Below are 18,779 nucleotides of genomic sequence, written 5' to 3' on the forward strand. Positions count from 1 at the left end.
ATGCTTCTTTTGGTGTTGTGCACACATTTTCGAATCAATCTGTCATTCTCATATTAGGGTGCTTTAGTACATATTATATCGATTGAAATTATTATTTCGTCTTTAAACATCTAGCATCGTGAATCTCGCGCTTAAAAATTTGTCCGAAGTGCAACCAGCTACCTCGGCTCTCCAAATCCCTCTCTTACGTAATTTTTCTCACGTGTTTCGCTCTTGTCCAAAGAGACAGTTGAATATGGGCTACCGGTTGGCGGTGAAATGCCTTTTCTACTGTTTTTAGCTATATATACAAAAATAACTGATGTGTTTAATGAACCCTTGCTTTATTTCTCTCATCTCAATCTCAAAAAATCGTAAGGAATAGATGCAAAATCGTCTGCGCAGTACTATCTGACGAATTGCGTCTTTGATCTAGACCAGAAAAACCGTGTTGTTTGAAGTCTCAGCTTATTTATTATCTAAGGTACAGTGTATTAAGTCTTATTTTTGAGGCCTCAATAATGTGACGAAACATTCTTCCACCGGTACCCGCATTGTGTATTTAGATGTTGGAGCACTATACGCCGGCACTCGATGTAAATTCGAAGCAGGACAATCTACCGCAACATGTCTCACCTGAAAGGGAGCGTCCTCTGTCAGCAGCACAAGCCCCTCAATAAAGTGAAAGAATTCGGTGGGCTTTGCCTGTTTCCAGATGATCTTCCAAGGACCATCTTTGGTTGTGCGAACACCAAGCTTAAGCTGCGAATCGGCTTCTCCTTGCACGGTGAAGAAAAATGAGATCTAGGCAGCAGAAAAAGACCGTATAGGGTTGCATATCAATAAACGAAACAATTCTGGCATGATGTAGACATTTATTAGTCCGAAGGTGCTCGCAAAATGCGTATTCCGCGATTTGCTTCGATTTCATTTGCATAATATTATTAATCCCAATTTATCGAACTATTTTTTTCTATGTGACCACTGCATACATGAATTAGTGCAGTTTAGTGTATACTAGAAGCATAAAACCTTCCGGCAATGATAAACACAAGTATATTTAGGAGAAATCTAATCGGAGCACTTCAAGGTAGTCGAAAATAACTACTAAATAAATATGGCTGTAACGCTTGCTCAAAAATGAATACTCATTGGCGATATCAGCTTCAGTCAGACTGCCTACATTAAGGAAAGAAAATGTCCGCCGTAGATTTCAATTTTGCTTTGTCCTGCCCCAGCTGCTTTATATTCTCTTCGCGTAATTTTCAAAGTGTTGTTTTTGTCTTAGGACTAACTATCATGCTGAAAAGTAACTGCGTAGCCTTTGGGCCCTGCCATGTGGTGGACTGATTATGGAGCTCGACTACTGTGTCCAAGGATGAGGGATCGAATCCCGGCTGCGGCGGTCGCTTATCGATGGAGGCGAAAAGCAAGGCATCCGTAGGCTAAGCGATGTCAGCGCTTGTTAAGGAACCCCAGATGGTTGAAATTTCTGGAGCCCTCCACTACAACGCCTCTCATATAGCCTTGGTAGGGATGTTAAACACCTTAAAATCAAACAAGCCTTTAAACTGTGAACTTGTAATTGGCTTGGCGGTTTTTGCCTCGCCACATCGCAAGTTGAGCGTATGAGAAAAATATCGATTTAAACGCCACTGATGCGGTATACAGAAGTGTGGTTATGACTCCAGCAGTAAGTACTATAGTAACATGAAAAGAACGTAATCGGAGCTACGAAGTTCAAAGTCACAAATACCTTACCCAATATATTTGTTGATGTGGAAAGACGTTATTCAAACCTTGCATCTTCCTAGCATAACCTCCTGCCATTCGGGCTTTCTTTGACTGAAAATACGGACCCACTAATTTGGCAAATGCCTGTTCGGTCGCCGAGGACGGAATTCCCAGCTTTACAATACGGTTTCTGTCCAGAGTGTAGGCTGCAATCATTGCGTTCTACGAAATCAACGAAGAACTATGCTTCTTGTGTTGTCTTTCTTCTTAGCTTGTAATTGTTTTTCGCGCTGAAGAATATAAACGAAAAGAACGGCGTAGCATACAACATGCAATGCAACAACATGCGCATTTTTGAATTTTCTATTATAACATGAATATAAAATTTCTGCTGCCATTGCCATTCCATGCATGCATAAAACTATTTCTGGTCATAAGATAAAATGCAGGCCTTCTTGCAGACCAAATCAGATTTCCCCATCTTGATTCTCAGTGAGCGGTGTTGCCAAAAGCCCATGTTTTGCCTTTCCCCCCAGAGGCGCCAGGCGACCCCCCCCCCCCCCCCCCCCCAAAAAAAAAAGAAAAAAAACGGCTTCTCGGAAAGCCAATGAGGGGGCTTCATGTCAGGCGGGAAATTTTCCTGTATCCAGCAAGAAACCTCATGCCTTATAGAACACAAGCAGAAGAGAAGAGTAAGTTGCGATGAATAAATGTACAGATGCCACAGCCCGCAAAAACGTTTGAGATGACTGCGGCCACACGCATTAGAGGAATGCATAAGCAGATTACTTTGAACGTCGACATAACCTCGTCGGTCTAATTCTACGTCCGATTGACTTACCTTGCTCTAAGTGATGAGCTAATTACTCCACATGCACAAAATCGTATTCGCTGGCGACCTTTCAACACCTTTTGCACACTTTCGGCGTCACTTTCCGACGTCCTCATAGTTCAGGTGGCCGGAAGCGAGGTACCCCGTGATTACTTTGGACGTCGACATTACCCCGTTTCGCTACTTGGATGTTTTATTGACTTGGTCGGCTCTACTTAATTAACTAATGACTCCACATATACAAGATGCTTTTGCCTGGTGACATTTTTTCATCCTCTATTGATTACAACCATTCGCTTTTCGTATATCCTCTCAGGAGCCGCTAGTGCTCACGCATTAATAATCCCTCGACACCACACCGTACCAAAATTGGGCTGCAATGACACATATCCAAAACGGCACGGAACCTTCTATAATAACTTGGAGTCGCCTGACTTCAGAATAACCATTACGGAACACTAGAAATCTGGTTTAGAGATAAAAGTGATATAATGCAGATTTCATACTCACGGAGCATGTATCATTATTAATAAACGCTGGACCTGCAATGGTAGCTGTGGCTGGACTGCGGCCAGAACGAAGCAAGAGGAACTTCCCTGGAAATAACCATTCACAATATTTGTTACAAAAGTGCAGTCGTTGGGATATTCAGTTTAAATTAACCAGTTTAAAATTTCTCTTCGACGGGTACGCGAAAACGTGTTGACAAAAATATCTGGCAATAGTTCTAGTTCATTCTCTCTGGTTAATGCCTTAGTCGCGAACACCTCACTGCCCATCTACAACCATGTCTAGCCTTTGAGGACGTGTCTCAATCATGAAGATCTACCTCATATTTTACAGCACTGTTACGTCACTGTTGATAAATATGGTCTAAGCTTCGGACGATGATGAAAAATTCGATTCTAAAGTTTTTCCTGCGCTCGCGGAGAGTAGTTGAAGCTGCAAGAAAAAGAGCTTGCTACGCTTTTTAACATAATTTATGGCAACTGCAGAGCATTTTACAGTTATTTCACGAACATAATAATAGAATTGATTTATCGTGACTAAGGCCTTCCTTGAAGGCTGCCTGCATCGAAATAAATAAGCCAATAAATAAACAAATAATAAATAATAAACAAACCAATGTCACTTCCAATGCGTAATGAAAGTAGGCTTCTGTAGTAAGTCGTGCACTCACAGCGAGTAAGATAACGCCGCCAAGAATGAATTAGGCAAGTTATTACATGATTGTGAGGCAACTGTAGAATACTGGAATACTGTAAGAAACTTGCAGGAGCCTATTGCTATTAAGAGTCTAAACGTTCGGTGCAACGCAACATTTCGCTTTGGAATTGTGTCCTGCACTCGCAAAGAATATTTTATAATGACATTAAAAACAGTTTGGGCTGTTTTCTAAGATCAGTAGCAAACGTTACGGGGCTGCTTAGGCAGAGATGCATAATCATAGGTGGCTTTGGCACAGTTACACAATATGCAATAAAATTAGGTACATCAACTTATTTCCAGACATTGAGCAGAATTTCTTATTACGTGAAACACGCTCACCAATGCATCAAAATTATCCTGATATATACTATTGTAGCATCTCAAGCGAAACGTTTTGGTTGAGGTCTGTCTAGCTGGGAGAGTAATATAGTTTAAGCTATGGAAAAGAATCACAAGCAAAGAGAAAAATTTAAATACACGATGTTTTGGAACCAACTCGATTCCTTCCTTCATCAGGTGTAACTGCGGGCGAGTTGCAGCTGGCCTTTCAAACCCCTAGCTGTTGAGCCATCCGGGCTGTCACTTCTCAAATACAAAACGCCCGGTCACACCTAAATTTGACAGAATCAGCCATACAGTTTAGCATCTTGTACAAACAGCAGGACAGCACCCATTTCTTGGCACTCTACCGACAAAGCACGGAAAAGTATTATGCTTACCGGCGTACAGAAAGCTGCCCTACACGAGACCGTCCTTCCAAATCAGCTCTAACAACATTTCTCCTCACAAGGCATCTACCATATGAAAATTATTGAAGAGAGAGCGCACCATTCCTTCCTCTCCGGAAGAAAGAAAGGCGCGAGAGAGTTATCTCTCGCTTCCGCAAAAAGGGATACCCCACCTCCTTCATTCTGGCGTTCATCTAAAACAAAATAAAAAAAACCAACTTAACAAGAGATAAAATATTTCCATTTGCGGCGTAAGCACGTGCGGTCAGCAAGAACGAATTTGCATTCCGTGCGTGAAAGTTGCCAGTGCAGCCTTGGCCTGTATTCTGGGACAGTGAAGAGCTAAAACAACATCGAAACAGACTTCTACCATCAGACGCCTCCCGCGCCGCCCAAAAAACTGTAAACCGAGAGAAAAAGCAAAATGATTGTTTACACGGAACCGCGCCCGGACAAATGGGTGTTGTAAATTGCCCAGACCAAGAACTCTTCCGGAAGAACGAAACCGAAAAGAAAAACAGGTGGCATGAAAATAAACAGAGATTAGAGCGTGATAATCGAACACTGCGAGTAATGAGATAACAAGATTGACTTCTGGGCGCAAGTGTAGACTAGATCGACCTGCGCCCACGTAGGATGCCCGTACGTGAGCCATGGCACATTTAGCAGATGTATTTTAACCGTCCTGTAGGGACTCTTCTCCTATTAGATGCACTATCTGTGATCGGTGAGCCGGCTAATGACTGAATGACAGTTCTAGAGACAAGCTGCTATTCGCCCGCAGTCCTACTTGAGGACTGGGCACAGTATTTTTGAAGATGTCCAATATTTTATTTTTGTTTTTTGCTTGTCTTTCCAATCCTAACAAAAGTTGCACCTCTATTCTAGGATATATGTACATTTTCAGTCCAAGTGGTGCTGCCGTAGAACGCGCGCTACAAATCGTAATCTGGCCTCATGATTTTTCCGTGTTATCCTGCATGCCGGGAAAGAATCTGTGCTATGCAGGTTTTCATCAATAACACCGTTCTTCACTATCGTAACCCTCGTGGCTAAAGTTTGTGTCATATTGGAGTTAATATATTGTGGTGCAGGGAGAAAAAAAAAAGCATCGACAGATTTTGGAGGCAGCGGTGCAGTCTTATTCATGCTGTCACACCTTAGCTAACCGATCCGTTCGTCCGCTGTTACGCACAAAGCTTGAGGTGTCGGATAATTACAAAACCAAGAACATATCACATTTAACTCTCCCTCCTAACCAATAAATATGTATTTTGGTTAGAACGGGAGGAAAAGATAAACACAGGTGTCTATCTTTGGAATAAACACTGCCGTTCGACGCTGAAGTTGCACCTTTTCTCTTCCTGAAATAGCAGCGATAAAAAGTACAACGTACCTTCCGGGGTTCCTGTTGTGTGGTCTCGCGTAGGTGCAGTCATCAAGAATGAGGACGCGCGGCCAAGCTCCCAGGTGCGGGTGTCCTTGTCCGGTGGTGCCTGGGGCACCCAGTCGCAGAAGGAGGTGTCGAAGTTGCAGCCTAGGCGGTAATCGCCTGCAGGTTGAGCATCAATCACATTTAGAGAGGGGGTGCAGAGCAAAATGGTCTTATTTTTTCCTATATTTATGGCCTGTGCATTATAGAGCGCGTTAAGTTGCCCACTTGTTCTTTAATCTAAGAGAGGTAGTTGTGGAACTTGACCATACCACGTTGCATTACATTCCATGCAGGTAACTTCCTAAGACGCAGTTGATTAACGCTGGTTGCAAGAGACACCAAAGAAACAAACAGAAACCAAGAAAAGGAACAGCCAGGTTGGCGTCTGAATTAACAAATTCTGAGATTGGCTACGGCTCATGAGAAACCAAACCAATTAAACACGATATCTGGGGCTAACTCGAGTATAGCGAGAGCCCGGCGAAGAATTTTTTTCGTCGGGTTCCGAGGACGCAGATTTCACCACGTAATGTAACCAATTACTGGCCCACAGACTGCTTACGCAGTTCCGAAATGTGATGCACCTTGATAATCTCTCTAATGGTTTGTAGTCAGTCGCAAAATGAAATGAAAAGATTTGCGACAGCGAACTGTCACGTGTGGGCCCTCGAATATAATTTAGGGGATAGTTTCAAGTTAGCTCTAGGTTTAGCCTTTAGGTCCGGCAATTGCGCCTAGTTTCTATTCCGGACAAAGGATGGCAACACTTTATGAAACGGAATATATGGCGTGATTTGCGACGCATGCAAACGAGTATGTTTTTTGTTTTCACTAAATTGTGCATCCTAGTACTTGTGCATAGGATAAATATTGTTCAGCCGAAAACTCATACTTATCAGCAATAAAAAAAGCTAAGCGATCATTTTATCATGATGACTTGACCAAAATCCTAAAAACTACCCCAAACAAGTTGTGGCAAATCTTAAATCCTATTAACAAGCGTTCGGTTACACTCAATAATGACTCAGGAGAACCATTTAATGATACTGAATGTGCTGACATCGTATCAACTGCGTTTTCTTCCGTTTTCACCAGTGAGCCTGATTTGTCCTTATCCATTATACCTACTGTAATTTCTCCCAGCATGCCTATCCCGAATGTTTCGGCTATTAGATAAAATTAAACTTTCGTCATCAGCAGGCACTGATGAAATAAACCGTAAACTTTTAAAGAACGCCAAGCATGTTTCTGCCGAATATTTATCACTACTGTTTGCTCAGTCTTTTTCCACAGGTACCATACCAGATGATTGGAGGAAGGGAAAGGTCATTCCAGTATACAAATCCGGTAACAAAGATTCACCATTAAATTATCGTCCTATCTCGCTCACTAGTGTACCATGCAAAATCATGGAGCATATTATCCACTCTGAAATCATGCAGTTTCTGGACACATTTTCTTTCTGGACAACAATTTTCTTCACCCTGCGCAACATGGATTTCGTAAAACCTATTCCTGCATTACACAACTCGCAATATTCCTTAATGACCTACATGCAAACCTTGACTTGAATATTCAGACTGTCGCCATATTTATAGATTTTGCTAAAGCATTCGACAAAGTTTCCCATCGACGATTACTGCTCAAACTTTCACAATTGAACCTACACCCTAACCTCGTAAAATGGATCCACGAATTCCTTGCGTATCGCTCCCAGACAGTTTCTATTAATAACCAGTCTTCTAATTCCATCCCCGTAACCTCAGGCGTACCCCAGGGCTCTGTCCTAGGCCCTATCCTCTTCTTAATATATATAAATGACTTACCAGAGCTCCTCTCATGTAATGTCCGTCTATTTAGTGACGACTACGTGATCTACCGCTCAATAAAAAACATCTCTGACCAAAATGCCCTTCAGGATGATCTTAACCGCATTGAAAAATAGTGCGATGATTGGCTAATAACCCTTAACCCAAACAAATGCAAGCTTATTTTGTTTCACCGTAAACATCAACCGTTTTTCTTTCTATTACAGGTTTGCTAATACTTCAATAGACCTCATCCACTCATATAAATACCTTGGTATTATTTTAAGCCATAACTAATCTTGGCACGAACACGTTACTAACATAATTTCTTCTGCTAATAAAACTCTAGAATTTCTCGAACGCCATTTAGTCATGCATCTACAGATGTAAGATTACTCGCCTACAACACGCTGGTCAGACCTAAACTTGAATATGAGCCCCCTATTTGGAGCTCCAATCAAAGATGCCTCATCGATGCACTTGAAGCCATCCAAAATCGCGCAGCTCGTTTCATTCATTCATTCCCAGTATTGGTACGAAGTTAGTGTATCATCCTTCAAATCGCAGTCTAATCTACGAAGTCTTTCTTGTCGTCGCCGCACCGCCACACTATCTCTTTTCCACAAATTCTATTACAGCTCACTGCGCGAAGAACCATACACCTGCGCACCTCCGCCACACATATCCCATCGCACCGGCCACCCACTTCAAATCTCTCGTCCACGTGCCCGTACCGTAACCTTTTCCTCTTACTTTTTTTCACGAGCCGCGTCAGACTAGAACGACTTATCCCACTCCGTCGCTGCCATCACCTGCCCATCATCCTTCAACGCCAACATTGAAATGTGTATATCATGTGAAAATCTGTGAAAAGTGTAACATTCGATGTGTATCTACCCCACGCCTTAAGTAATACCCCGAAAGGCGCCTTTAAGGTAAATATATAAAATGAAATGAAATGAAAGGCTGAGACTTATCAGGTGTCCATGTTTTGCGGAATTATAATGACACTAGAAGAGATCTGCATAAGCTAGTTACGGAAGGTGTATGCCAATCACATAAAACTATACGTGTTAATGAATCCGATCGCCGAGAAATTGCGAATGTAATTCAAATCTCAAAACACTAAAAGTATTAACAGGTAAAGCCGTGCGGCGCCATGCTAGAGGAGACTACTAATGGGCACCACTAAGTTAACAGCCCTTCATCACCTCAGCGAAAACGATTTAAAGCTTTCTTTTCGTTGTTTTTGTTAATCCAAGGCTGAATTTTAAGGCCTGCGACGAGGAATTTATTTCTTCTTTGCTGATACTTGTAACCTAAAGTTGAATTGCCATCACCAGAGCCTCCCTGCTCCATGGCAGCGCGCGTTTGCCAAAAGCGTGAAAGAACCCTCTCGCACTACTTATGCTTTCAAGACTGCGATTGCCGAGGCCCTCATAAGTTATTAGCGGAGAAATGTGGCGAAAATGAGGAGCTAAATGTGATACATAAAAGAAGCGAATATACGGCGAGGAGAAAAAAATTATCAACAGGGGATATTTGTTTTGATTATGTGCGTTTGGCACAAATTTCTTCTCTAATATCCTATATACATACCGGGTATCCAAGCTAAATGTAACCAATAGTTTAAAATTTGTTTTCAGCCATAAAGCACTGAAATAAATCAAGAGCTTATTAGAGTCGTCTACGCTAGTCTGTGCTACTTTTTCGTCCACTGAAGTCGATTACTGAAGAATATTATGTATTTTGAATTGAAAGAAAAAGTGTCTTTGCAAAAGTTGTAGATTTTTTAAAGAAAAGCGACTACCTACGTGGTTTCTATCAAACTAGCGTTTACGTAAAGTGATTTTTTAAAAGCCGAAAATTACGCATGGCACAGCAGGAAAAATCTTCGTCACTGCGGCGTCGCTTTAAATCCTCGAGACGCATACTAGACCACATAATCCGCTTGAACGTAACGTGCCCTTCAAGAAAAAGCTGTTTTTATAACTTCGCCAATGCTATAAAATAACCTCCGGTCACGTGGCAGCATTTTTTTGAAGGCCTATATATAAGACGGCGTAAATTCTAGCATAACGGCAACAACGCAGCTAGCCGTTTTTTGAGGATATTGTTACAATGCGGGAAGCCGATAAAAACAGGGGAACAAAGAACAGTGAGAAGTCGTTGGATGACCGCGGGATGACGTTAATTGAAATGTTAGCGGGCCTAGCACGAACGCTCCTGCCCGCGCCACTGCCCGCTGCGTCTTCCTTGTTCGTTCTTAAAAATATATACAACTTTTAATTGCCACGTTTTCTCTCAAGGCAATATATAAAACAATAGCAAATTAGTCTTTGCTAATAATGTAACTTCTGTGAATATAAAAATACTGCAGATTAACGTAGGTGACTTTGAACAGCTCTGGAGTGGTTTCTCTAGACTGGGTCCCACCGCCTTTTTAAAAACTTTGGTTGCATTTAGTTTGGGCACCCGGTATGCATATATATACGTTCAAAAGGTCAGACGGGGTGAAGAAAAACAGTTTGTTGACGTTTCGGCCGCTAGACTAGCCTTCGTCGGAAGAAACTAGGTTGCAAGCAGCGTCCTATATTTTATGCTAGGTCTATCGGTATCAGTACTGATGACGGTGACCACCTATTAATAAACTAAAGCTAATATAAGTAACAGTCATGCAGTCACGCATGCGTCATGATGCCGAATGGATTTGGTTTAAAATAACATGAAAATAATAACACGGGGTGGCGCGACTTTATCGAGAATCCTACTGAGCCCACGCGTGCGCAAAGGTGCATCACCATTCATCGGAATACTAAGCGTACCAAGGCACATGGTGAAGCTGCGGACAATGAGGTGGTCACAATACGTACAAAAAATAGAGTGAGAGAGAGGGAACGGAGTAATAAGGTACCAGTGATTTTTCTGCTGATCTTTTGAAGTTGCAGGAGTCAGAAATAGTGTTACTTAGATAGACAACTTAGCTTTCCCACGCTATCGTTAATACCTAACGTCACAGCCTTAAACTTGTGAATTAAAAACGATTCTCAACTTCAAGGTCGTAGTGTGATCGAAACCCAGGTTGCAAGGTAGTGATCCTTAATTGATCAAATGAATGACACCGAATGCTTACATGCTTGGACAGTGGTAGTTTGGGTAGGCTTGTACTGTGCGCCTTGTGATCGTTAAAACGCAATATAAAAGACGTCGCAGTCTGCCCTATTTACTGGAGCTGGCAGGCGGAACCTTCAAGCAGGTAAATTACATTGGCAGTGTCACAGGTGAGGTGGCCGTTAACTTTTATACGGTAGTTAGAAGCCGTGCTAACAGCTACTGATGACGGTGTCATTTCGGAACATATTTTACTGCGAGATTTATTGCATAGTTCACAGCCACTAAAATCGGGGCGGATGGTTCTCGAAGAAGTTAAAATATCACGGAAATTTTTAGCACGTCTGAATACAGCTCGGGGCAGTTCCCAGATGATGTCTTTTAGGTGATCACTTTCCATCAGGATGTTGTGATGTCGCCTTAGAATACATGTAACGTTAGGGAGAGAGCCTGAGTAGGTTAAAACCAAGTTAGTTTGTTTTTTCGAGACAGGATCGTTTGTTGAATAAAGTAACCAATCAAGTCAAGTGCGTCAGCGCGTTTAACGGCATCGTCAATTACTTTTGCCGGATATTTTCGCTTAGCTATAAAGCGTCGAAGTTCTTCACAATTTCCGTAGAAGCCAGATCATTTGGAACATATACTTTTAAAACGAATGACCTGGCTGTATGGAATACATGTTTTGCAATGCTTTACATGGCTGCTGTTAAAGTGAAGATACTACTGGCAGTCACTAGGTTTCCTATAAAGAAAAGTAGTTGGTTTTTCACCGTTAAGCGACAGTGTCACATCAAGAAAACTAATGGGTGAAGCCGAGTACGCGTGTGAAAGAAATTCAATAATGAAAATTATTTAAATCTGCAATAAACGCAAGGTGTTGTTGCGCAGTGCTGCCAGATTATAAAAAAAATCTTCAGTAAAACGCCTGTAAAATAACGGCTTTAGTTGACAAATAATAATGAACTCTACTTCAAGGCATCCCATGAAGATGTTAGTATAATTAGGGCCTATTTTGGTACCCTTTGAGGTACCACTAACCTGAACGTAGTGGGGGTCATTAAAGGCGAAATGGTTAAGTTCAAGTGTGAACCTCAAGAGAGTACCTAATGTCGAACTATCAACAGGTTTACGAGGGCAGTTTTCATCATAAGCGTTCATTATGGGATCAATACCATCGCTATGCGGTATATTTGTATAAAGTGAAATGACATCTAAAATAACAAGAAGCGAGCCAGGTGGGATATTAAGGATATTGATATTAGCTAGGAAATGAGTGGTATCCTTTATGAAAGAAGAGAACTGGCGGTAATTTTGTTAATGAGGGAGTGAACAAAATACGAGATGCTTTCAGTAACTGTTCCAATACCAGAGACTATAGGTCGCCCTAGGTTGTTCTTATGAATTTTTGGTAATATGTAAAATCGATCATCAATCGTACGAAGAGGAATCAGTGTGTTCACTATTTTTTATCTGGAATTGTGCCAGACTTCAACATTACAGCTAGGGTGCCGATAACTTCTGATTTGTACTGCGATGTCGGATCAGAATCAAGGCGTCTATAAAACGTGCCGTTATCTAGTTCTCTCAGGCACGCACTAATGTAATTTGACGTATTCATAATAATTACGGCACCCCCCTCGTCTGCCGGCTTTATAACAATTTCCGCGTATTTCGCTAGTTTTTTCTTTTTCTTTTTTGCTACCGATTCATCAGCCGATAAATTGTGCCGGAAAGTCTGTCTATATTTATATGCTCCTATTTGTTCTGCTGCACCGCTTGTACATGCATGTCTAGATATTTGTCAAATTTTACTGGAAGAGTCCAGTGCTTCGACGAGGGTAATGATTTTTCCCTGCCATTGGCAATGGGGACGATCATGGAAATACTCTCGAAGCCTCAATCTGCGTGCGGAATGTTCTAGGTTTCTTACAGGAGTAAACTTGTTGTATCGACCGGATGCGGGGCAAAAGATCACCCGCGTGAGAGGAGATTCGATTCAGCACTGGAGAGGCTATCACAGGATAGTTTAATTGACAATACTAGCGGAAGATGGCGGCCGCGGTTCATATATATATATATATATATATATATATATATATATATATATATATGAGACAAACGTACGAGAAACTTACCACAATTCTGTTCATCACTGTTGTCTCCACAGTTATCCACATAGTCGCAGCGATGGTAGAGCGCCACGCAAGCGCCATTGGCACAGCGAAAGTCATATTCAGAACAGTCGTCTTCCTTAGCTGCGAACCAAAGGCGAGTTTGTACGATTAAAGTGTGACCATATTGTAATGTTTCTTAAAAAAACAATTCGTCCAAAATTCGGGCACCTACATTCATCATCATTTTCAATTACTAAAATAGCGCTATACTTTGCTTTCTATTCTTCAAATTTACTGAATACAATGGCAACCATTTCTGATCACTTGCTACCCGGCTAAGAATGGGTGTGTCGAGAGCGTTTCTGAAATCTCCTAAACAATACGCGCACCTGAAGAAAACTGTGCTGCTGTGCGCATTGCTCCTCCTGAATCACATAAAGTTGTTCGCCGCCAATAGGCTTGCAGAACTCGTCGGCGCGTTCTGCGGTCACATTCACTAAACTAAAACGCGACACACTACGCAGCAACCAAAATATTTAACAGAACCATCTAATGGCGCCACGATCGCCTTTCGACCCCATTCTTCCGGTGAAAGTAGCTAAATTCTTTCCGCGGTTTCTGCAGACCTGAAACAGTTCTATCAGGAGATTGGGCACAAGAAGCACAGTAGGGTGATCGCAAACCACCGCAGCGTCTAATTGCGGAAAAGCATCAGGCCGTACAGTTTGCAGCAAAGCTTCCGGAAAAGCCTTCTGGTTGTCCCTCAGCAATGATGGACACATAGCTGCTCCCTGCCAGAAAATGAACAATTTTAAGTATACTCTCTTTCCTAGGCAAGACGATCAGCGAATATAAATTGATAATTGTCATTTAAAGCAGTTCTAGAATTTTTTTTTTATATTCTTTCTTATCAGCGTGGGAGCAAAATCAAAGACGCATATGCATTTAGACATTTTGCCCCCTCGATCAGGCGGAATGAACACCAACGCATCTCCATTCAAAGATCGACAGCCTCCAACTGAACTCAGCTGTTCCCGAAAATTAAATCATAATAGCTCAAAAATACTTTACGCCATTTTGTCAATTAGCAGATTGCAGCCCCAGTCTCGGTGAAAATGTTCGCCGCATAAAATTCATGCCTACATAAATATGCTGAGAACTATTCGAGATTGGCTGCCCTACAAAGAGCAGATAAGTTTACAAAGCCGTTCCTTCCGATGATTTCCGCATGTGTTTTGTAGGCCTCATTGTGATCTCGTTTAGTATTGACTTTCGCGGCGATGTATATTTAATCGTTTATTTGCTACAACAGCAACTTATATACGCCGTGCGGTCGCCAATGAAACGGTTGAATAAAAAACTTAAAGCTGCATTAATAAGTAAACCACTTTATTCGTACATCCAAGCAAGCGCAATGATGTAGTATAATCGTGATAACATCTAATCACCTAAGAGTAGCCTGCTTAACACATATATTACCTATCTAAAGCCGAAACGCCAACGCTTGCTGCAATACTTCGCGCCTGGGCCGCAGTATTCAAACAGGGCACAGTAAAAACGTTACAGAAAACTCTTCAGTAATTTGTGATACTAGAGTCTTACATCAACCGACCTACTAAATTACACTTATTTCTGACTGAACCTTTCATTAATAGTGAGTCTCGCTCCTGGGCTTGTTCAGCTCAACTTATCACTTCATGCACTTTTCTCTCAAGAAATCTGAAGTGTGAATGAATAACCTTATAAAGTATGAGTAACCTCATGGAGAATGAAAACTTGTGTGATGCCTCCTCTTAGGTGCAAAACTCTGGACCAGGGCTGATGGTTCTGACGGATTACGAAAAATTGTGGCCCAAGAACTGACGGAAGGGTCCGAGTGCCCGCAATTTCAAAAGCCGAAATGCCAGCATAATTCATATGAGATCTAGTGACATTGTAAATGGTCGTTGCTTTCACCATTGACGTCTTTTCATTGCTAAATATGCCACTCAAATTCGTAAGAAATTGTACAAATTTAACACATGAGTGGGTAATTAAAGCAGCGCGCGCAACTTTTTTACATCCTTTCTCATGCACCTCACGGCACAAATGGAAAATGAAACATAAATGTCTTGAAACAAGCATTTATTGCGCTTACTGGATATCTATTGCAATGATCAAAACTTCTATTTCGCTTGTTGATCTCTACCTCGGTCGCAATAAACGCGTTTAGCTTCGTCTTTTAGTTGTGTGGCTCCTCACCAGAACACCAGCAGAAATGAAAACGCACACAGTGAGTCAGCTACTCTTCTTTGAAGTATGCAGTTTATTTCAACCTATCAATGTTCTAGGGAACCTGCATGTCTTCCTTTTTACTAAATCTATCTCTCTCTCTCTCTCAGCGTCATTCACTATGGCTAATGGCGAAACGCGAAAACGACTAGCTAGAGCATGCAGGAGTATTCGTCTGAGTTCCATCTAGTTCTGCTGTGCTTCACCTTGAATCTACACCAATCCAAACTTCTTTGCTGCTTGGCTGTGGCTCTTGGCTCTCATCCTGCACGTTATTTTACAGCCGCCTTCACATCGCCTATAATGCCTCCAATTAGAAACGCTTTCGCTTTCTGATTATAATTCTGAGCAGTGTAGTAAAGGCGACGAGCAATTCTTCTTTGAGAGGCCTGCTTAGGTGGGGGTGGATGACCGGAATGGTTTCAGTATATACACTACTACCTACTCAAGCTTTCGCGGCGCCTGATGCGCCAACGTAGAAATACACATGCACATAAGAAAGCCGAAGTTGTGCGGTATCTTCTTACCTGGTAAATCACATCCGCCGTACTGTATGCTGTCCAGAGCAATCGCCGGACCCCCTGAAGAGTATTGACGGCTTGAAAAATAGAACTGGAAGAGGGGCAAACATGTCAGATGGGACTTCATTTTTAAACAAACTTAATTTCAAAAATGAGAAGTCATTTTCTTTTATGTGCGCAAGGCCATGATAAAGACTGGGCATATAGTGATTTCGTAGTCCATGTCAGACTTGCGCGCATATCAGCGATGTAGGTATACAAGGAAGCGATAGCAACCGCCTTATGCCACCAATATAAGCCCATCACTCTAGCCGCCTCCATGACGATGGGTCAATTTATTCGTTTCCAATTTAACCATTATGAGCCACCATTGCTAATTTAAACAGCTCGAACTGGAAGACACAGGACAGTATACAAGGAAGCCACAGTACACGCGCTGACTCACAACTCAGTCTAAGCCTTTACTCCAAGGCCCAGATAAAAATAAATATGACGAAAACGAAGCAGTGACGTGTAACAACCCCTAGGTTCACCTGCTACACAAAAACGTAATTCAAAAACAAATCTTTTTGCTTGAAAGAGCAAGAGGCGTTTTGCTGACACAGTTATTGTCCCTTGAAATAAAATATGCTTCAGCTATTTCTCTCGTCAACTTTTCTTTGTGGCGATACAAAATCCTAACCTGGTTAAACATGGGAGTACACTTCTTCTCCTTCTTTATTGTTTCACAGGAATGGCAATGTGACGAGAGAAATAGCTGAAGCATATTTTATTTCAAGGGACAATAACTGTGTCAGCAAGACTTCTCTTGCTCTTTAAAGCAAAGATATTTCTTTTTTGAATGACTGTTTGTGTAGCAGGTGAACCAAGGGGTTATTTCACTTGATCGCTTCGTTTTATTTATGTTTGTTGTTATCTGGGCTTTGGAGTAAAGGTTTAGGCTTAGTTGTGAGTCAGCGCTTGTATTGTGGCTTCCTTGTATATTGTCATGTGTCTTCCTGTTCGCTCTGTCTAAATTAACAATGGATGTTTACCAACTCGCCCAACAAAGTATCTTGGTACGTTATGAGCGAAACCCAATTTTGTTTTCTGAACTAACCCACGGCAACATACTGCTGCTTTGCGTTAAAGCTGCCGCTTTACTGTTACCTGGCAGTACCGTAAGCTAACTTGCATCTGCACCGACCTTTGGTCACGCTGAAAGTACTCGGAGGTGGATGCATTCGCAGTTACGTTTGAATAACGAAGGCAAATGAAGAGTCCACCAAAGAACGTGAAGTGTTCTGAACACATGAAAATAACGTATACTCCGTATAGGGCAACTGCTCGCTAATTTAAGACGAAAATTGTTGCCTGATAGGCTTTCAGTCGCATGGTACAATTGTAGAGGTACAATAAAAAACTGTCAAGAACTGTGATAGGCTTTGTTGGGAAAATATCCACGATCCCATCTTCCGGTTATTCGCAGCCACTTGCAGTCCACAAACTCTCGGAGACTAGCGGTAGTCTCATGGTCGTTGTAGATCTATGAGGTGGGAGAGAGAGATCATTCGGTAACATGCCGTAGAGGTATGGGGTAGGTAACAAACAAGCGTGCCCTACTACTGTTGAATCATTTGGGAAACGAGACGATTGAAGACCTTCGGGAGATCGTTCTCTTGGAGTTTCAATACCTACGTGTGCGTCGGGTAGGGCGGAGCAAAATTGGACAGTTTGTCACAAACCACAATCTAACGCTTTAATGAATAACCCCACTATCTAAACATTTAAATGATTGCCACAGGTACATATTCTTTACAATTTCGTGTAAAACTGGCACGAATAGACTTCGTCTAAGCAGGCATAAAGTAGCGATATATGCAATTGAAAGCGCGAAATCTTTCACTAAAGCGAAGGTGAGCCGCCTATCTCATGAATCAGTAGATCAGTAGATTCTTTAAAAGCTTCGGTTTAGACTTATAGTCCTGCATTTACCATGTAACCACCTTCAGATTGTATATCTGTCCAACGTCGTCATATCTTGTAGCTCGCTTTTAATTGTTGCCAAGCGCTAGGGTCATTTCATGGAAGCCCCATCCCAGTTGCGGGATTCTCACTCTCGCCGTCACCTTCCAAGCTACTAGACTCTCTCTCTCCGACGAACAGACAAGAAAGAGAGCAATTGAATAGGATGATAAGGCAGGGAAGTTAACTAGGTGATGTGCAGTAGGCTACCATACACGTTGGGTGGGGAACAAAGGCAGAAAAAGGAAAGAAAGAGCGCCAAGGAATGTAGTCTATCAGATGTCCAGAGATTTCTAGTAATGGGGGGCAGAGGGCATACACGTAGTCTTGAACTGAACCCCGAGTCCTTTAAAAGCTACTTTCCTTTCTGATGAAGTGCCATCCAAGGGCCCAGAGTCTTAGCTTGTGTTAGAGGGCGGGAGTTCAAGCGGCGGAGTGCAGCAGCCAAGAAGGCAGGCTCACGGTCAAATTGAGGGCAGTCACAAAGTATGTGCGCTATCATTTAAACACATGCACACTGCTCACACATTACAGACGACAAAATCTATAAAAAGTCTGGCGAACCCGAGCACCACACTCTGTCCGCTAGACATGAGCAGCATCAATCTGACGTAAATACACATCACTCGGTCATACCCGACAATTACTTCTGTCAGTCAGTCTTGCTTAGAATCGCCTTCAGAATTCGTGTTCAGGGGTTACAAAGCAAACCACATTAGATGCACATTCAACACCATTGGGCGTGATGGTAAAACTGTGAAGCAAAAAACAAAATTGCTAAAAAGCCATCAATTGATCAAAGATGCACTAGACATCAGTGTGATTTATGTGAAGAATATGGGCCCAATTTCATGAATAATTTTGTACATGAACCTAAATTGGTCACACTATTTGCACTTGAAATTTTGGTTTTACTAAGAATCTGTTTGCAATGGTACTCCGAATTTGGAAATTGTTTAGAATATTCAAGAAATCATTGAAAACAAAATGGCCAGTAGTAATCACTAAGACTACATTTTATGTTCTTAGATAT

General features: G+C 41.9%; 1 protein-coding gene across 1 annotated transcript in view; it reads right to left on the minus strand.

Annotated features, from left to right (window-relative positions):
• The window catches only part of LOC146193380 (MAM and LDL-receptor class A domain-containing protein 1-like), a 205,173-nt gene that overhangs the window by 56,333 nt on the left and 130,061 nt on the right, over nt 1-18,779 (minus strand). The window contains exons 38-42 of the mRNA XM_084600534.1: nt 15,749-15,833; nt 12,972-13,091; nt 5,879-6,034; nt 3,056-3,141; nt 616-783 (exon numbers count right to left, since the gene is read on the minus strand). Coding sequence (XP_084456660.1) covers nt 616-783; nt 3,056-3,141; nt 5,879-6,034; nt 12,972-13,091; nt 15,749-15,833 — 615 coding nt within the window. The remainder of the gene's footprint in view (nt 1-615; nt 784-3,055; nt 3,142-5,878; nt 6,035-12,971; nt 13,092-15,748; nt 15,834-18,779) is intronic.

This window comes from Amblyomma maculatum, chromosome 4 (genome assembly GCF_055883805.1).
Source record: "Amblyomma maculatum isolate TAMU_Amacu chromosome 4, ASM5588380v1, whole genome shotgun sequence".
In the NCBI taxonomy this organism is placed as follows: Eukaryota; Metazoa; Arthropoda; class Arachnida; order Ixodida; family Ixodidae; genus Amblyomma; species Amblyomma maculatum.